This window comes from Ceratotherium simum, chromosome 19, assembly GCF_057802395.1.
Source record: "Ceratotherium simum simum isolate JZ-2026a chromosome 19, ASM5780239v1, whole genome shotgun sequence".
Lineage (NCBI taxonomy): Eukaryota > Metazoa > Chordata > Mammalia > Perissodactyla > Rhinocerotidae > Ceratotherium > Ceratotherium simum.
Genome location: NC_141918.1, coordinates 23,072,532 through 23,094,162, shown reverse-complemented (window position 1 = coordinate 23,094,162; position 21,631 = coordinate 23,072,532). Strand labels below are relative to the sequence as shown.

At 36.2% G+C, this 21,631-nt stretch overlaps 1 protein-coding gene across 3 annotated transcripts in view; it reads left to right on the top strand.

Annotated features, from left to right (window-relative positions):
- The window catches only part of USP45 (ubiquitin specific peptidase 45), a 71,613-nt gene that overhangs the window by 16,298 nt on the left and 33,684 nt on the right, over nt 1-21,631 (top strand). For all 3 annotated transcript variants that reach the window (XM_087443919.1, XM_087443918.1, XM_087443920.1), the window contains exons 6-8: nt 10,690-10,832; nt 11,234-11,329; nt 15,002-15,132. In XM_087443919.1, coding sequence (XP_087300045.1) covers nt 10,690-10,832; nt 11,234-11,329; nt 15,002-15,132 — 370 coding nt within the window. The remainder of the gene's footprint in view (nt 1-10,689; nt 10,833-11,233; nt 11,330-15,001; nt 15,133-21,631) is intronic.

The following is a 21,631-nucleotide window of genomic DNA, read 5'->3' as shown; positions in this document are numbered from 1 at the left end:
ATTATTACAATAGTAGTAATTATACAATAGTAATAGTATTATATGTTATATACTTTTGTGAATTATTATATATTATATACTTTTGTGAATTATCTAACATATATAATACACGTTAATATAAGTTAAGGGTATATAGGGAAGCAGTTTCTTCATTCAAAAATATTAAGTGCCTGCCACATGCCAGGTTTATACTTTTTTTTGATATGTAGTGGTAAAATAAAAACAGGTTTATCTTGCCTCCTTGAGGTTTAGAGATTAGTGGGAGAGACAGACAAAAAATAAGCAAATATATAATAAATGCTACAAAGGAAAAGAAGAGATTGCAGTGATAGATAATAATCTAGTGGTCACAGTGATAAGAAAGGCCAGTATGGCTGGAGTGTGGTTTGCTGGGAGAGAGTAGAATGAGATAAATTTAAGAGGTGGGTGGGCAGGTCATGAAGGATACTGTAAGGAATTCCATGGTAAGGAATTTTTGTTTTATTTGAAGTGTAACAGAAGCTATTAGAGTGTTTTAAGCAGGGGAGCAACAGTCATTTCATCTTTTTTTTAAATAAAGATTACTCTGATTGCTATGTGGAGAATGACTGTGGGGGTTAAGAGCGGAGATGGGGACATTGTTAAGAAGGTTAAAGAAGGTAATTGTGTTAGGGCAGGTGAGAGACCAGTAGAGGCACTGGTAGAAAGTGGATGGATTAGATGTATTGAGTGAGGGAGAGTGGGAGGAATCAAGTACAAACCTCAGGATTTTGATTGAGTAACTAGGTGAAGGGGAGTGAATGGACATGAAGCAGAATTGAACTGCTTAGTAGGTGGCCTCAGAAATGGAAAAATTATATAAAAATATAGCTGTCAGTTGTATTTTCTATAGCCCAATATACCATTGTTTTGTTAGCCATTGCTCTGAGACAGTAATGGCAAAGAAATTGGAGGAGGATCTAGAGGAGGTAAACTCAGGTTCCTGGACAGCAGAAGAAATGATTAATTTTATCACTCATTCATTTATTTATTCAACAAACATTGAAATCTTACTCTGTCCCAGGCATACTAGTCACAGCTCCAATTCTTCTCAAATAAAGAACCAGGAAAATATGGCAGTGATAGACCTTAATACTTCAGGAGCAGATGTTGGTCTTAATGCTGTCTCCTGAAAACTGCACAGTAAATTTGTTTTATTGGCCATAATAAGAACAAAAGTAGGGAAAATGCCAAGGGTGTCAAAAGTACAATTGTAGAAATTATTTTCTCTGGATTTTTTACCTTAGAGGTTTCTTGAGGTTAGGAACAAAGCCAGTCTAACTCCATTCAGTTTTACAGATTTCTTGAATATTTATTATCACAAAGGATGTAAGGTAGGGAACATGGGATGGGATGGTAGAAAGAACATGAATTTGAGTCAGGGGGGTCTGTCATTCAAATTTGAGTCTTTCTATCACTAGTTTTGTGACATGGGGCCATTATGGTTTGTCTGAGCCTCATTTTCCTCAGCACTTTCTCCCTCTTCATGGTGCTTCAGGGAATAGAGATTGATAAGAAAGTTCCTGCCCTAAAGAAGTTTATCTAAAAGATGGTGTGAGATAAAAAGTAATGATAAAATAAGCAGAATAGAATTTGTAGTTTGGGTGATGTTCACACAAAGTCCTTCAGCTATTCAAAGAGGGATGTAATGTTCAGTGGAAAGGAATTCAGAAGGAATCAGGGGTGAGCTGGCTTTCAAGCTGACTCTTAAAGGATGAACTTTGGGTGGGTAGCCATGAGAGAAGAAATCATTTCAGGTGGTGGGAGGCACCAGTGTAATCTTTAATTGTGTTTATGGAACCATGGGTAGCACCTGGAATTGTGGGAAACAGGTTCTTGAGGGAGTTTGAGAGTTTGCAGACCTTCAAAGTTAAGGAGAGACATAATTCTGAATTCAAGGCTTCCAGAAGTTCTAGGGCAAGATGTCATTATCTTTGTGTTCTAAGCTACAGCATCTCTCAGGCAAGTTTGGTTTAAAATAAGATCCGTTGGCATTCTAGAAGTAGATTTTTAGCAATAGTAATCTGCCATATTCTTTCTTGCATTAGGCTTTAGTATATTTTTATAAAACAGTTTAGAAATCAAATATGAAAGTTGCTATTGAGGTTTGTAAGAATGCTTGATGTGATTATGCAACTATTTTAAATGATAATTGTGAAGACTGTAGAAATGTAAAACTGTACGTATATGGTAATTCAAAAATAATATGAAACTATGTATTGGGCTTAGGTGGGAGGATAAGAATGATTTAAAATATATATTAATTAATAATAATATATTTTGCATTAAGTAAAAATAACTCTACAGAGAGGAAAGCTTGTATCTGTACCTTAAACATGTTTTTAAGTTATGCAATGCCTGAGCTGATTTCGTATCTAATTCGGCTTCTCTAAACAGAATCTAGGCTGGTCCCCATCCATCTCTAAAAGCAACTAGATGAGTGAATCTCAACTTTTGGTCTCAGTAGCCCTTTAGGTTAGGTAGGTTATACCTATCAATATTTATCATATTAGAAGTTAAAACAAAAAATTATTTATTAATTCACTGAAAAATAGCAATAATTCCATGACATGTTAACACAAATAACGTATTTTTAGAAAAGATAACTATTTTCCAAAACTGCACAAACTTAATAAGTGGCATTGTTTTACATTTTTACAAGTCTCTATAATGTCTGCTTCATAGAAGCAGCTGGATTCTCATCTCTACTTCTGCATTCAGTCTGTTGTGATATCACATGGCATGTAGCCTCTGGAAAACTGTATTGTAAAATTGAGAATGAATGAAAGTGAAAAAAGCAAATAGCATCTTAGGCTTATTATAAAATACTTTTGACCTTCAGGACTCCTGAAAGGAAGAGAGTGTCTTCAGATCCACTCTCAGAACTGCTGAACTGCCCATTTCTGTCTTTCTGTTTTCTGTCTTCAGCCTTACTTGCCCTACGGCTCAACTCAAATCCTACTTCAAGGACACTTTCCCAATCCTTTGTCTTATCTCTCTTTCTTCTATGCAGCATGCTTGAGAATCTAATAACACACGGCTTTGTGGTGGTTATCTTTCATATGTATATGAGTCTTATTTATAAAACTGTACCTTCCTTGGGGATTGTACCCTGGCTTATATTCTTTTTGATTCTCATGTGGCTAGGCAGTAAATACTTGCTGAATTGAACTGAGCTAGCATGTTCCAGTTTGTACTGAAGTAGTAGATAAGCTTTGCATTTTCACCAAAAAAATTCTGAATATTAAAATCAAAATTACTGTATTTACTCATTCGGTTTACTAGATTTGAGTTTCTACCTTGTGCCAGATGCTGTGCTGGATATTGGAGATACAGTAGTGAATGAGACAGAGCTGTTTCTCAGTTCCTGCTATTATTAATCTTTTAGTTCTGTGAGGGATACTGACAAATCACACTTAATTATAATTGCTTGTTTAAATAGTGCTGTGATGGAGCAAGTACACGGGGCTATGAGAACACTGTGGAGTAGTATCTAACGTAGACTGGAGGAGCCAGAATTCTATTTAGAGGAAGAGCCTTCTAAGCCAAGCTGAAGGATATCTGGAAATTAGCTAGGCAAAGAAGGAAGGGATATGTGTTCCAGGCAGAGGAAATGGCTCATTGGCGAGGGATCTTGATATGTTCAGGGAATCTTATAGGGCTACAAGGTTGAGTTTTCTGACGTTGAGGGATGGTGAGAGGTGAGACTCTAGAGGTAAGTAGGAACAGATATTGAAGGGCCTTGTAAGTTTAGAGTTTATCCTGCAGGCAGTGAGGAACCACTAATGGATTTTAAGTGGAGAAGTGGATGATCAGTTTTATATTTTAGAAAAATCACTTGACTGTAGTTTGAAGATAGATAGGAATGCCGTTGTATGATACCTGCCCATTCGTGTGGCATTATCAATTTATTATATGACTAAATAAAGATTTCCAAAGCTGATGGTTAACTAAGAGTTAGTGGAATTTTGAGAATAAACAGGTGAGTTAATTATTGTTTGGTTCCAAGGTAGAGGAGTAGTGGGGCAGCAAGATTTTCCTTTTTACCACTCTTTAAAGATTAAACTTCTTTTCAGCTGTAGAAATGGGCAAATTACATTAACACTACATGACTGGTTTAGGTAATTGCATTAAACAGTTGAGGGGACCCCAGTGCAGGTTCCCAGAAGAATGCTTACAGCTGTGTAGATTTCACATCTGATGCTGGGATTTGCTTTAAAAAAAAAATCCCTCCATACCCTCCCCCTCAAACATATACCAGAAAACTAAAAACAGATAAAATCCCCATATAATGACAAGGTTATCTATAACACAAGATTGAAAAAGAGCGAGAAAACTTTCTTGTGAGACCCATCCAGAAATATGTATTATTAAAAAGTAGGCTAATATTCTCGGACAGGCTTGTCACTCTGATAGTCTTGTAAATGTCACGTAAGTATTCTACAAACACTTATAGAATACAGGAATTCCTGGTGAAATAATACCGTTGAATATTGGTTTACTTTTTGCAAACTAGATGGATGATTGACAATCCCACATTCTTTTCTAAATCAATAAATTTGGCCCATAATTTTAATACTGGTGGGATGCCATTTTCAAGGAGCTTAAAGAGAGCATAAAATATTATGTTCTGTTAAATTCATTCTTGGTGTAAAGAGACATGAGTTATGTTGGTTCTTTTGGTTTTGTTAAGTCTAAGTTTGCTGTATCTTCTTTTGAAATAAAAAAGTAAATGGTACTTGGGATCTGAAACAGTGTATCTAAGGATAAATAATATTGTGCCTTTTTACAAGTAACAATTTGAATGTAATGTAATACTTGAACTTTTTTTTGAAGTAATACATTTTGTTTTATAAAGTGACAGTTGTATGCCTAAGACATTTGCATTTTCAGAATAAGTACTAGAAATAGTTATTTTCATGTATAAATGGGGTTAGGGAGGGGCCGGCCCCGTGGCTTAGCGGTTAAGTGCGCGTGCTCCGCTGCTGGCAGCCCGGGTTCGGATCCCGGGCGCGAATGGCAGGCGCGCACCGAGGCACTGCCTCTCCGGCCATGCTGAGGCCGCGTCCCACATACAGCAACTAGAAGGATGTGCAGCTATGACATACAACTATCTACTGGGGCTTTGGGGGGAAAATAAATAAATAAATAAAATCTTAAAAATAAAAATAAAAATAAAAGGGGTTAGGGACAAAACGATGTTGGGCATTTGAAAAACAACTTATTGTTACCTGTAGAGATTTAAATCCCGAGTTCCTCATCCAAACTACAGAACACAGAAAATATTTGAGTGACTGTTTTCTCAGTTCTCCGGAAGGTAGCACTAACTAGTACCTTTGGATACTTAGGGAGAAGCTAATTGCATACAATGGGTGCCTAGGAGATTAGGGCTTAATTCTTTTGAAAACCCTATGAGAAGGGCTGCTGTAAACTTTAATAAAGCTATAAATTCATGCACCAAAGACATCCAGCAATTGATTACATCCTGCTTTTGCTTAAGAGTAGTGGCCTTTTCTTTCATATCACCACTAGCATTTTGTTAGTGTCTTAAATGATCACACATTAATCTTATCATCCATTATTATACAGACAGATAGTAGATCATAATGCTTGTGTGTGTGGCTTCTGAAGCCAGACTGCCTGGGTTTGAATCTACTCTATCACTAACTAGCTGTGTGCCTGGATTTCATTATCATCTCTACAGTGGGGACAATTATCAGAGGAGATAATGCTCTCAAACTCTTTCTTTAAATAAGCAAAGTGCAAAGTAAGTACCTTTCCCCATACCTATGGGGGAAGCACCTATCGGCAAGCACCAGTGTTCCTCTTCTGGATTAACCAAGGCAATTCACAAATATTTATACCTTTGAGAAAAAAGAGACGTTTAATGTTACTTGACAACAAATCCACTCTTATTGTTTTCAGTTTTCTCCCATGATAAACAAAACTGCATCTCTGTGTACTTGCTCTTTTATTTCCAAAGGTTAAATTTTTTGGAATTTCTGGGCAATTTATAAACATGTCTTAAATTTTGGTAACTTGTTAAACTGTCCTCCAGAAAGATTATACAAAGGGTATAGTTGACAAGAATACCTATTTTTTTGGTATTAACTTTGTTTATAGTTTTTAGGGTGTTTTTGTTTTTTTTGGCAATAGTGAAGTTTTTAATGTCATTGTTGCAGGTCTATCAATCTTTTCTGTAATGGTTTTTTAGCCTTTGGGGTCATGCTTTGAAAGTCTTTTGTACTCCAAGATTATAAAGATATTCACCTAAAATTTTCTGGTACGTTAGGTTTTTGTCTTTGAGTGTTTATGATTTAATATCTTTAAACTTGGTTTAAAAAAAAGATAGTTACAGGATCTTTGTGTTGGAGTCATTTTTATGGTAGAAAAATTTGAGGTACTTAAGATACTTTTTATGTAGTCTTAGTCTTAGCCAAGTTGTTGAAAACAGGTTTTTGTTTTTGTTTTTGCTTTGCTGGTGCTTTAACTAGTTTTCTGTCTTGCCAAGACCTGATGTATGTACAAAGCCTATCAGGTCTACACAATTAACCAGCTACCCTTTGAGTACTCAGATTATACTCTTAAAGGTCAACTACAGAGATATAAAACAGCTTAAAAAATTTATCTAGAATACCTGAAGTTTTCTCTCAATGTTTTTTGCTTTCTGGGGTTTATGTTTTTTTGTTACAAAATTGCAGTGTCTGATGACAGTGTTGGTAACATAATGGAGATAAGTAAGGTGAGATAGAGTAAATTCCTTTTAATAAAGTAACCTAACTCCGAAATTCTATGATTATTCTTTCTAACTGTGGGCATTTCATGGGTTTGGGGAAACTTGAGGAGAACAAAACAAATGATTGATAATCAAAATTTGGTATAGTTTCTTTTGTTATTGCTGTAGCAGCTTTGTCCTTTTAATTGTACTATACTTCAAAGCATCTTGAAGTTCAGTCCTTAGTGCATTTGGTTCTGTGTTTATGAAAGAAGAGTTCTTAAAGTGGATATGATCTAAAATCACTGCCAGATGGAGAAAGCTTTGTTGTCTCTAAAAACAAAATGATCAATAGTCATCCTTCATTAGAAGTAATAAATTGCTTTTTTATTAAATGCACATACCTGTTTGTGTGTCAAATAATTGAGAGACTGATTCAGACACCCTTGTTTTAAATTTTTTATTTTTTTTTTATTTTTCCCCCAAAGCCCCAGTAGATAGTTGTATGTCATAGCTGCACGTTCTTCTAGTTGCTGTATGTGGGACGCGGCCTCAGCATGGCCGGAGAAGTGGTGCGTCGGTGCGCGCCTGGGATCGAACCCCGGGCCGCCAGTAGCGGAGCGCGCACACTTAACCGCTAAGCCATGGGGCCGGCCCCAGACACCCTTATTTTAAACTAGAATCTTAAACTCTCAGCTGACAGTTTCTTAGTGAGCAAACATATGTTTAGTTTCTAAAAGTTTAACTAAGATGTTATCATGAACTTAAGGTTTAATATCTCTGTGCTGTTCACTGTATATCAATTCCTTCTACTCTAGTCATAAATCAGAAGCAATTAAGTATAAATAATTATAGTGGTTAGGGCCGGCCTGGTGGCATAATGGTAAAGTTCTCACGTTCTGCTTTTGCGGCCCGGGGTTTGCGGGTTCGGATCCTGGGTGCACACTGACCGTTGCACCACTTGTCGAGCCATGCTGTGGCGGCGTCCCATATAAAGTAGAGGAAAATGGGCACGGGTGTTAGTCCAGGGCCAATGTTCCTCAGCAAAAAGAGGAGGATTGGCAATGGGTGTTAGCTCAGGGCTAATCTTTCTCACACACAAAAAGATAATAATAATTATAGTGGTTCATATAGTACCTGGCACACAATGGACATTTGATAAATCAATTGAATTTGAATTGTTACAATTTATAAATGTGCTACTTAGTAAAACGAAAAACTTGCACTTTATTTTTTTTAAACTCACTCTGTAAATAAAACACATTTAAATAGTTCTTAGAAAATGTCATTCTATTTTCTAGTTAAATTATCTGATCTATTTAATATTCAAGTCTAATAGCATAATTAATTTTGAATATATTCTCACAGACTTACATGTAAAAGTCAACAAACAGACCCTTGCCACTTGTGTGAAGTGGCTATTTAACCATGAAATAGACTATTTTTATTGCCATTGCCCTGTGGATATGTTCTTTCTGGCAGCGCTGTCCATATTTGGTGGCTGTGCATGGAGAGCCAGGTGGTGCTGAAAAGCATCGCACAGTGAAGCGTGGATATATCGAGGTTCGACATTTGTCATCCCTTTCTGCTGAAGGGAAGGCTAAAATCTGTTTTTCCATATGTTTATGCTTTTTTTTTTTGCCTGCAGTTTTGTCCAGATGGTCTTATGAACATTGTTTACTTTAGGATGCTATCCCAGATGTTTTGAAAACTGATGAGTAAATGTGGTACAGATACATAAATCATTTGCATGTTACAGTTTAAAAAATGCTATTTGTTCTTATAAGATTGAAATATAATTTATTTTTGGAAGTATTTTCCCAAGGGAATAATAAACATATTTATATGTATGTTATGTATTTATATGTAGTTCATTTCTCCCAACCGCTCTGTTTTTATGTTAATAAGCTAAAAAATATTATGGCGACATTTATTAAGAATGTTAACTAAAGGAAATACTTTTGAGGAGTCATATTTGTTCAGGGTTTCATATACCCCAATCTGTAAGAATCTTGCCCTACTTTCTTTTATAATTCTTGTCATTGTATATAAATCACTGAAGAAAAATTAGTAGTAAAATGACAATGGATTCATAAGCAAAAGATTATCATTGTGATCTTGGGCAAATAACTTAATCTGTTGAGACTGAGTTTTGTAAATGTAAAATCAGAGTAACTGCCTTGCCCAAAAAGATGGAGTAATGCTTGGACGTAATTACTCTTTCATCTTAAGTCTCTTAAAAATCACTATGAAACCATCTAGTGGCAACAGCTGTAAAGCCGACTCTAGGCTCTAGTTAGAATCTCAGATAAAATTAAGAGATGGACTGCTCTCATTTGCAAACCCAGCCAGGATCCTTGTGGGGCTTCCTCTTGTTTGTGTAGCGCTTCTCTAGCACTGATCTGGCTTTTCTGGTTGGTTTTTACATTCACTTGCAGGTTGAATAGTGTCTGGCCTTTTCCCACTTTTCCTTTTCTGCATGCCTGGCCTCGGCACTTCAGTGACCTTCTCCACTGATTGTACCAACCTTTGTCCCCAAGCCGTAGTATGCAGTTTAATTCTTGTTACCTATTTTAAGATCTGGAGGACAGGAGAAGAGGTTTATCTTGCTAGTTCTTTTTTGTGTTTACGAAGAATTCTAGGGTTGGGTGTTAAAAACTACTCTTCAGTATCTGGACAACGGACATCCAGTAACAACAATAATATTTAAAGAGTAAACAAACAAGAATAAAGGGGAAAAAACAGGTAATAGGGTTTATGAGAAAATATTGCATCACAGGATAAGAGAAAAGTTCAGACTTGAAAGAAAAGTCTTTTCCATACAATAGATTTGCTTAATGAAAGAAACATCTTAGAAACCATCAGTTCATTTTTCTCAATAAGGTAAGATGTTTCCACATGTTAAAAAGAAAAGCTAAGAAATTATGAAAACCACAAAGTCAATATAAAAGGCAAAACTCATATTAGCAATTCAGAAAATCCAATTAGAAATGAGATAAAGTTGAGTAGAAAAAACCCAGAAAGTACAGGAAATGATTAAAGAGAAGAAAAAAGTGAGAGCAGATAAATAATGGACATGAAAGATAGCTCATAAAGATATGGATTTTGGCACAAAAACAATTTTGGGAGGGCTCTCTGAGCTGTTTTTCACACACTTACATAGTGCTCACCATGCCAGGTGCTTTGCAAATAGTAGCTCATTTAATCCTTATGAAAACCCTATGAGAAAATGTGTTAATAATCCCATTTGATTGACTCGAGCCCCATATCTGGATGCCTTTTCTTTGGCAAAAGTCATAGTTGCCAAGTCAAGTTGTATTTGAACCAACAGGATGTGCATGACATGAGTCTGCCAGTAGCCAAGACTCAAGTTTCTCTTTATAGTGTTTGTTTCCTGCTCCTGTCCCTGAGAACAGGGCCACCTGCATCCCGTTCATCTCCCTTGATGCTGTTGTGCAGAAGGGCAGAGTGAGCATGGGATGTCCTAACTTATTTCCTCTTGAGATCTCATCAGAGACAGAGAGAGCCAAAAGTCTATATTTGCTGTTTAATCTTATAAGTTTTCATTTATATTGAATTTTTATTACATGTGTTCTCCCCAGCATCACACCCCTGTGGAAGAAAGAGCAATCATAAGAGACATTCCGTGATCTCTATCAATCTGATTGGAGAGACATACAGCCAAACATTTAAAAGTTAATTAGCAATAATTCATCTGGAATTTATTCTGCAGTGTGGTGTGAGGTACAGATATGTGTCTTAAAATGAATTAAAATTAATTGCTTTAGCAGTGAGATACCAAACCAGAGACATTTATTTGTGTTTGTATTCTTGCCCTTCAGGAGCACTGATTCAGCAGAAAAATCTCATTTAATTTTAAATAATATATTTAAATTATGTCAGATGATATATATTTAATTTTACATCTCATGTCAATTACATTTTCTCTAACTTAGGTGCATTTTCTAGAATCGCAAAACTTTGTGAAGAAAAATGTGAAACAGATGAAAAGATGAGAGGAAGAAAAGGCAGCAGTGTAACATCTGTAAGAGGAATTACGAATTTAGGAAATACTTGCTTTTTTAATGCAGTCTTGCAGGTAAGAGCCATCAGAAAGCTTTCTAAAATGTAAAAGATTATTTTAATTAATTTGTATTTATTGGCACATGTGTAGACTGTCAGATGACTGTTAAATGTTAATCCAGAAATTTCTCTGTTTTCTCTTTGTTTGTTTTAGGCTATCATTAGCCATTGACATACACATACATATGCCTTTTTTTTTTTTCCACAGTGCATCTGAAAGGTCTTCTCAGTATTTTTCCATGGCTCTGTCAGTAATAGTGACATTTATTTAATGTAAAATCTATTCAATTAAATTTTTAAAACTTAAAAAATTTTTTTTGCTGTACTAGCTGAAATTTGAAACTTTGAGAGAGTATTCCATAAAATCAGAGACAAATTATAACTGAATCAGAAGACTTTACTTTTGTTTTCTTTTAGAACTTGGCACAGTCTTACATTCTTACTGAGCTGATGAATGAGATCAAAGAAAATGGGACAAAACTCAAGATTTCTCCTTCCTCAGACTCTCAGCTGGTAAGAAGTATAACTGTCTGGATAATCGCTCTTTTCAGATGAGCCACTGATATTGCTGAAATCTCTCTCCTATTTCGCACAACTATCAACTATAGATATCAACTATCTCCAAACAAGAGATGGTAGTCAGAGGACTTGAAAAAATAGTTCAAAAGCATTTTGTGAAAATAAACAATCAGATTTAAAATTTCTAAAATCATGACTTTAAGATATGGTATGGTTCACACACGTCATGGGTCAAACAATACAAAAATATTGAGGCAGCTTTCAAGCAAACATACTAGAAAAAAACAAAAGGGATTTGACTTTTGTTGAGCAAAATGACTAGGACTCCTGTTTTGTAGTTACTGGTGACATTTTCTTAAATATAGCATTTTTTTCTTTTGTTTTTTGTTGTTGTTGTTGTTTTTGGTAAGGAGGACTAGCCCTGAGCTAACATCTGCTGCCAATCCTCCTCTTTTTACTGAGGGAGACTGGCCCTGGGCTAACATCCATGCCCATCTTCCTCTACTTTATATGTGGGACGCCACCACAGCATGGCTTGATAAGTGGTGCACAGGTCCACGCCCGGGATCCAAACCTGTGAACCCGGAGCTGCTAAAGCAGAGTGTGCGAACCTAACCACCATGCCCCTGGGCTGGCCCCCAGCATTTTTGTCTTTTAAAGATGGATTTAATTTTAATAGTGAGCATCTAAAGATTTTTTTGGAGCCTAGTCTGATAATGGGTTTTTAAGCTAGTGAAAAATAAAAAAAAAACAGCTTTTGACATTCAGAAGCTGGCCTGGCACCCACAGTTAGGCCCTGTTATTCAAACAATCTCACAGAATACCAACCTCGGGCTAGGTTACCCTAAGACTGATAAAATGAGACACAGCAGGGCTACTTCATAATTTTGTCTGAACACAGACAAAAACAAGATTATCACTTAGAAAATCCCCAACACCCTCTCTCGGCCAAAATGAGTGACTGCTACTTCTTTACTAGTTATGGCTTTATCCTTATTGTAGTCTCCGCCCCCAAAGATAAGATTTATCGAGATACCCAACCGGAGAATTACCTCTACTTTCCGGCAGCATCCAATTGAGAGCAGACCTCCACTTCCTTAGACTCTTCTCCCAAATTACCCAATCCTACGTGCGTTCTTTCAAATACCTTCTTATTGAGACACCCTATGGTTCCCCGTGGTGTGTGTTCTGTCCCAGTGCGACAAGTAATAAATCCACCTTGTTCAACTACAGGTGTGTTCCTGGTGGTCGTTGGTTGGAGGGCATTGATACTAGTAATAATGATTTTAGTTAGAAATTGATTCGAGTTTGTGTTTCAGCGGGAGAGAGAGTGTATATACAGCTCATGATCTAGCTTTTGGAAACTTAAGAAAAGGAGTTCTAAAAATTCTTAGTCCAATGTAGTAATCTTAGATTTTTCTTCCGAGGAGGCAGTTTTGAAGGACAATATTGCATTTTTTTTGTTGAAAAGGCAGCCTGTAAACTCATTGCCTATTCAGCCCCTTACAATTTTTACGGTAGATCCCAATGCCCTCTTCTAAAGTATAGTGAGATAGTGAAGACTGCTTTACTAAATGGAAGTTCATGCTTAGTCATTTGAAAAGATTTCCTATTAAATGTTATTGGATGTTAAGTTTAAGTGTTTCACGTGTGGAGCTGTGTCTCAAGATTACTATATGGCAGTTAGATATTATAGCTGATCACTTGAGGTTTGTGTCGTTCTAAGAGGGAAATTTTCAAGCCTTAGGTCTTAGGTTTTAGGACATACAGTTGACCTGAGCTATGTGACTATTGTGTAGATCACTACTCTTTCAATCACCAGTTTTCCTTTGTAACCTGTATGCCTTTTTTTTTCCCCTTATTGTGCTGGTTTGAACCACCAGTGACATGTTGAACAAAAGTGATGAGAATAGACATCCTTGCCTTAATCCCTAAATTAGGGGAAAAACATTCAGTCTTTCACTATAATTAAGAATAAAGTTAACTAGGTTTTTTGTAGGCGTTGTTTATATGGTTGAGGACATTCCCTTCTATTCCTAGTTTTCTCAGAGTTTCATCATGAATGGATGTGGAATTTTGTCAAATGCTTTTCCTGTATCTGTTGACATTATCATATGTTATTCTTTATTTTATCTTTATGTTATTCTTTATTCTCTGTTAATATGGTAAATTACATTGATTTTTTTCGGATGTTAAACCTATCTTGTATTCCTGGGGCAAACCCCACTTATTTATGATGAATTATTCTTCTTATATGTTGCTGGATTCAGTCTGTTAATATTTATATGCATATCAGCAGTGTGCTTACTTTTAAAAACCTTTTTCTTAAAGTATTCATAAGAAAAGAGTACGTCATAGGTGTATAGCTGATGAATTTTCACACACTGAACACACTGAACTGAAACTAACCATCACTTTGCTCAAGACACAGAACACTACCAGCTGCTGGAAGCCCCCTTCAGATTCCTTCCATTTACTGCCTCAGGACTATGCAAGGATAGCCACTAACCTGGTTTCCAACAGGACAGATTAGTTTTGCCTGTTTTAAGATTATATATCAATGAAATCATACAATATGTACTCTTTTGTCTTTGGCTTCTTTCTGTAACATGTGTGTGAGATTCATCCATATTACATTCTCATCACCAAACTTTTTGTTTTCAAAGTTTGTGTGCTTTTAAAAACTAGGGTTATTTACTCACTTAATTCTGAAGGTTGTTTTGCTTCATCTAAAAATGCTTTAGTTGGGAGTAGAGGATACTGTACCTTAGTGCTTGGGCTTTGAAACTGCCTTAGATTTTATTTTTGACTCCTGAGGTAACATTCACTGTACTTAACATGGCAGAAAGCACTTTTGATATTCAAAAGCTGTGGAAAATTATAGCCTGTCCTTTCTGTGATTTTAGCTAGATGGTGGATTTTTAAGGATGGTTAGTATGAAATATATATGTAACATGTATTTCATGAATACCTGAATGAGATAACATATTTGATAGTTGTCTTAGAAGATGACATTCTATAATGTCCGAGGATTATATTTGGGATCTGCTTTTTATTCATTGTCTGTAAGAAGAGGGGGTTACTGGTGAAGACAAATTTTAAAAAACACAACTTGTTGGGGAAAAAAAATTCTAGAAAAAGGTGTGTTGATCCTTCACACAATTTTAGCTGCTTTTGTCAAGCTTTATATGTCTGCCCTTTAAAAGCGGGAGATGGGGTACCAATTTTATGACATAATTTCCAATTCCTTGTTTTATTAGTGAAATATTTGGAGAAAAGAAGGGTATGGAGTTTTGCTACTAAATGTAATTTGTGATTATTTGTGAAGATGTACAAATAATCAGGTGCGTGAGTAATTTTACTTTTAGGAGAGCACATTCAGGGACAGTTAAAAGCAACTAAAGACTGGTGATTTCACTCTTCAGCTAATAGTTTCATTAAGTAAAGGGCAGAGGGTATGAGAATACCTGTGTTTTTCAAGGTAAGGCATTTAATTCCATTTTCCATTTTTGTATATTCATTTCGTATAGGAGGGAATAAAGTTTCTTAATACACTTGAGGCGATTTAGTTGTGATCATTTAAATAAAGTATAACTCTTAGATTTTTAATAATATTTTATTTTAAAATTGTATGTTTCTGACATAGAGTTGATCATATTTTTAAAGGACCCATTAGTGTTGGAACTTTCAAGCCCTGGACCATTGACCTCAGCCTTGTTCCTGTTTCTTCACAGCATGAAGGAGACTGAAAAAGGACCACTTTCTCCTACAGTTCTTTTTAATCAGCTTTGTCAGAAGTGGGTGCATCTATTTCTTAATATAAATAATCATGAGAATTCTATATGTAGAATATACAAAATTCTAATGTATTTATCACTTAATATGAGTAGTTTCACTCTTACTGTAACATTGCTGTGATTGCCTAGACTACCAAGAGAAAGAACTAACATTTATTTAGTTGCAGCTTTGTGCTTTATGTAAATTTTATTTCATAATACGCTGAAGAAGTGATTGTTTATCCCCATTTTATATGTAAGGAAACAGACTCACAGAAGTTGAGTAGCTTACCTAGTTTCATAGTGACAGAGCCAGGATTCAAATAAAGGTCTGTCCTGACTCAGAAGCCTGTGATGTAGTACATAAAGTAAGAAAATTACAGAATTATGAACTTTAAAAGGTGCTATAATAGATCATCTAACCTAGTTTCCTTATTTTTAAAGATGAGCTATGAGGCAAATAGAGTTTAAGTGAATTTCTCAAGATATTACAGTATGTTTAAAAACAAAATCCTTGGGGCCGGCCCTGTGGCATAGCGGTTAAGTGCGCATGCTCCACCGCTGGTGGCCTGGGTTCAGAGCCCGGGCACGCACCGAGGCACCGCTTGTCAAGCCATGCTGTGGCGGCGTCCCATATAAAGTGGAGGAAGATGGGCACAGATGTTAGCCTAGGGCCAGTCTTCCTCAGCAAAAAGAGGAGGATTGGCATGGATGTTAGCTCAGGGCTGATCTTTCTCACAAAAAAACAAAACAAAACAAAACAAAAAAAACCCCAACAAAATCCTTGTGTGCCTGGAAATAAACACACACCATAAAGGAGCTGACTTGATTTTAATGCATTAATTTATTCCTTCATCTAGAAAATTGAAAGCTTACTTTGTGACAGGTGATAGCTAGAATCCAGGAGTACACAACATATAACATATTAAAAATGGGCCCTGTCATGGGCCCATAAACTTGTATAATCCAGAATTACTAAAATATGTAGAAACAAAAGTCTTTCAACATGAACTTGCATTTTTGTATATCTACAAAATTTTATTTTAAAATTGTATTTTAATTCAAGCTAGTTATCTGTGCCATGGTATTATATTTTATTTTATCTCATAGTATTGTACCAGTGTTAATTTCTTTTTTATTGTGGAAAGAACGCTTAACATGATATCTAGCCTCTTAACAAATTTTTAAGTGTACAGTATATTATTGTTGACTGTGGGTACAATATTGAACAGCAGATCTCTAGAGCTTATTCATTTTGCTTGACTGAAACTTTTTGCCCATTGATTAGCAATTCCTCATTTCCTCCTCACCCCAGCCCCTGGCAAGCACCATTCCACTCTTTGATTCTATGAATTTGACTCTTTTAGATTCCTCATATAAATGGAATCATGCAGTATTTGTCTTTCTGTGACTGGCTTATTTCACTTAACGTAATGTACCATGGCCTTTTAAATGTAGTCCAAAATATAGAGGATTTATTATATGTTTCATTTGGTTGGCAAATGCTGTTTTTTCAAAGCTTGAAGAACAAAAAATCCCTTAAAATAGTCTCAGAGATATGGGTGCTTCATAGAGTTAAAAAATTTTTAGGATGTTATGTGCTTTAGAAATTTGTTTTTGACTCTGCCCAAAATAACTTTTTGCATCATTTTGTTCTGGTTTTATAAAGATTTATAAAATTTTAAAAATTATTAAAGTAATGGGTGCTCATAGATAAAAATTCAAACTGTTATGTTTCTTATTTATTTTTGAAAGTGATTATGCATACACAGATATATATAAAATTGTTTGCAAATTGTTTTGCTTAGTGTATTTTGTACATCTTTCCATATTAGTACATGTGGATATAACTTATTTGATTTTACATATGTATATATATGTGTGTGTATATATGTGTGTATGTGTTTATATATATCTTATTGCATTTGTGAGAGTATATCTATAGGATAAATAGGATTATTGGGTCAAACATTGTTTGAAATATTTAAAAGTTTCACTTTCTTTTGCTTTATTGTGTTTACTTTGAAAAGAGATATATAGTAAGAAAAATGATTTAAAAAAAAATCAGGTGAAGATTTAAACCATAAATGTTGGATCTGTTTTTGGACTCTGTTCTGTTCCATTGCTCTTTATGTCTATCCTTACCCCAGTACTGTACTGTCTTGATTACTGTAGTTTCATGGTACGTCTTGGAATTGGATAGTGTGAGTCCTTGAACTTTCCTCTTTTTTTTCCCCAAACTGCTCTAGGTTCTTTGCTTTTTTTATATGAGTTTTAGAATCAGTTTGTCAAGTGGGATTGCATGGAATGTGTAGATCTATTTGGAGAGAACTGACATCTTAACAATGTTGAGTCTTCCAATGCATGATTATGACATATTGTTTCAGTTAAGTCTTTGATTTTTCTCATGAAAATTTTGTGAGAACAAATTCTGCACGTATTTTGTTAGATTTACTTTAAGAATTTCATGTTTTTTAATGCCATTTATTGTAAATTGGTGCTTTTAAAAAAATTTCAGTTTCCAGCGGCTGGCCCAGTGGTGTAGTGGTTAAGTTGACACCCTCCTCTTCGGTAGCCCAGGGTTCACAGGTTCAGGTCCCAGGTGCGGACCTACGCACTCTTCGTCAAGCCATGCTGTCGTGGCACCTCACATACAAAATAGAGGAGGATGGGCATGGATGTTAGCTCAGGGCCAATCTTCCTCACCAAAAAAAAAAAAATTTCAGTTTCCAATTGCTCATTGCAAATATATGGAAATACAGTTGATTTTTGTATATTGACCTTGTTTCTTGCTGGCTTGCTCAATTCAGTTACTGGTTATAGCAGCTTTATGTATGTAGATTCTTTGGGATTTCCTATGTAGATAATAACATCATTGGTAAATAAAGACCATTTTCTTCCTTTTCAATCTGTATCCTTTTATATCTTTTTCTTACCTTTATATCACTGTCAAGGACTCGAGTAAAATGTTGAAGCGGTGAAGTGGGCATCCTTGCTTTGTTCCTGGTATCAGGGGCGAAGCATTTCATCTTTCATACGTAAGTGTGATAATAGCTGTAGGTTTTTCATAGATGCCTCTCATCAGGTTGAGGAAATTCTCATTCCTAGTTTTTTCTGCAAGTTCTTATCAAGGAGGGGTATTAGTACACCTTGATTCCTGGCCCAGAGAAACCATGAGATAATAAATGTTTGTTAATTTTTAAGGAAAAAGAGTTAGTATTGGATTTTATCAAATGCTTTTTCTGCATCTATTGAAATAATCATATGGGTTTTTTTTTAATTTTGTTGAAATAACTAATTGTATTAATGGATGTTCTGAGTAGCTCTAGTGAAGTATATTTGACATACAATAAACTGTACGTATTTAAAGGGTACTAATGGTTAAGTTTTGACGTATATGTACAGTTGTGACACCATGGCCACAATCAATATGATGAATATATCCATCTCCCCTAAAAGTTTTCTTGGGCCCCTTTGTAATCCCTCTCTCTGGACTTCCTCCCCTAAGCCTTGTCCCTTGGCTTCTTCCTACCTGTCTTTTGTCACGGTAGATTAGTTTCCATTTTTTAGAATTCCATATAAATGGAATCATACAATGGAAACATACCTTGTCCCTTGGCTTCTTCCTACCTGTCTTTTGTTACTGTAGATTAGTTTGCAGTTTTTAGAATTCCGTATAAATGGAATCATACTCTTTTTTTTTTTTTTTGTGAGGAAGATCAGCCCTGAGCTAACATCTGTGCTAATCCTCCTCTTTTTGCTGAGGAAGACCGGCTCTGAGCTAACATCTATTGCCAATCCTCCTCCTTTTTTTTTATTCCTCCCCAAAGCCCCAGTAGATAGTTGTATGTCGTAGTTGCACATCCTTCTAGTTGCTGTATGTGGGACGCGGCCTCAGCATGGCCGGAGAAGTGGTGTGTCGGTGCGCGCCCAGGATTCGAACCCCGGGCCGCCAGCAGCGGAGCGCGCACACTTAACCACTAAGCCACGGGGCCGGCCCGGATCATACTCTTTTTTATCTAACTTCTTTCACTTGGCATAATTATTTTGAGGTTCATCTATATTGTGTTTGTAAGTTGAACCAATCTCTTGAAGTTTCCGTTATAGTCATGCATCGCATAACGACATTTCAGTCAACAATGGACCTCATATACGACGGTGGCCCCATAGGATTAGTACCATATAGCCTAGGTATATAGTAGGCTATACCATCTAGGCCTGTGTAAGTACACTCTGTGATGTTCCCAGAGTGACAAAATTGTCTAAAGATGCATTTTTCAGACATATTCCCATCATTAAGCAACGCATGACTGTAATCGTGATTGTCAGACGCTTTGACCACTTGCGATGATGGTTAGGAGCAAGTTCTTCATCTTTCTTCTGGCCTTTTTTTTTCCCCCCAATACCTTGTTATTTTGCAGGAGTTTTAAGATTCACAAGAAGTTGCAAGAAGAGTACAGAGCTCCTGTGTACCCTTCATCCAGCTTCCCCCAGTGTTAATACCTTATGTAATGACAGTGCATTTCAAAACCAGGAGATTGACGTTAACACAGTACTGTCAGCTCTGGTACAGATCTTATTTGAATTTTGTCAGTTTTTACATGCACTTTTGCTTAAAAGGTTCAGCAATGCTGTAGGATGATTCTGTTTCTCCATTCTCTTTCATGCTCATGTTGTGCTTCCTTTACTCCTTCATGTTGCTAACTAATATTGATGTACTGAGCTTTCTTTGGGTTTTGTCCATAAGGAAATATATATATATTTCTAGTTTTGTGATATTCTGTAGTGTGTCATGTATCTTAAGGAGTGCCACCAAATTCTCAAGATAGAATGAAAGTACAGTATTACTATAGTGTTCTGGGTGTGTTCTTCAGTGTTATCTTCTAATCTACTAATTCGCCCCTTCAACTGTGTATAGAGTTTATCCTGTCTTTTGTATTTTTATATCTGTAGTTTTATTTTATTTCTAATATTTTTAATTGGCTGTCTTATCAATATCTATGTGATCTTATTTAATTTTTTTTCCTACTTTTCTTAATATTTAGGCTTTTATTGGCAGTTATGCCTTTAGTTTATGTTTTTAGACATTCTCAACATATTTATTGTAACATCTCTGGGACAGTTCTATAAAATTTATTTGGAGTGAGGTAAATTCATTTCAGTGTTTTTTTTTTTTTTTTTTTGGTGAGGAAGATTAGCCGTGAGCTAACATCCATGCCAATCCTCCTCTTTTTGCTGAAGAAGACTGGCCCTGGGCTAACATCCGTGCCCATCTTCCTCCACTTTATATGGGATGCCGCCACAACATGGCCTGACAAGCGGTGCGTCGGTGCGCACCCGGGATCCGAACTGGCGAACCCCGGGCCGCCACAGCGGAGCATGTGCACTTAACCACTTGTGCCACCAGGCCGGCCCCCAGTGTTGATTTTTTAACATTAGATTTCTTGATGTTTTTTATAATATTGGTTTGTAGGCGCCTTTGGAGTAGATTTTTTGTTTGTCCTCCCTCGTCTTTGCCCCCCTTGCTTTCTCCCATTTCCTCTGCCCGCCCTTGTTTCCCCTGCCACCGCCGCCACCTCCTTTCCTCACGCGCCACTCCTCTCTCTGCCTGAAAATTTTAAATGTTAAGATAGTCTCCCCCACGCTCTCCAGGCTGGCCTTGGAGATCCAGGTCTCTTAGTGGTTCACAGTTACCGTGCTGCTGTGTAGTTTTGGGGCTGTGAGAAGAGTCTGTAGAAGGCTTGGCTTAGCTGTGTCTCTAGACTGTGTCTTTGTTCTGTTGTAGCCTTAGGCAACATTGGCCTAAGGGCTTCCTTTCAGGCTCTTGGTAAGGTCAACCATCCTTAAACGAGGCCCTGGCTCAGATTCCCTGAGGTGAAGGGCTTTCAGTTTCCTCTACTCTTCAGAACTGAGCTTTTTCAGGCCCAGAGCCCATCAAGTCTGTTTTTTTGTTTCCTACTATTTTGTGTTCTATTTTTGCTCAGTGGGATTTATTTTATATTGAATCCCACTTATGCTTTTTTTTTTTTCCTCTTTTTATATTTTGTTGATATGTTTGAAGTAGAGAAAGTTTTTGGATTATCAGTGGGCGGATTCATCTTCACCCAGAAGACATCTCTATAAATTCTCTTTTGTTTTAAATTTCTTTTTCTTGACAGTCTATTCCTGTCTTATGAGTGTGCATACATGTTCCTATTACAACTTGAGATTTTTAAGTTTCCTCCTCTTTCCCACAGTAACACTTTTACTAAGGTACATTTCCTGTGAATGTTTGGTTTTCACTTTATTTTGAATAGGGTGAATCTTTTCATATATTTGGTGATTTTTCTCTTCTTATCCTTTAAGTTTGAAGGTCTCTTTTGGTTTTGGTAGCTCCGATAGGCTCCTTTACAGATTCTGTAAGTCATCATATGAGTTTTTCCCCCAGTCCTAGTAAAAGAAGCAAGAAAAAAATTTTCGGTTTATTAAATTTTCTTCAGTGGTGTAGAAGGCAGTAAGTGCTTTGTGTATGGTTGAGATG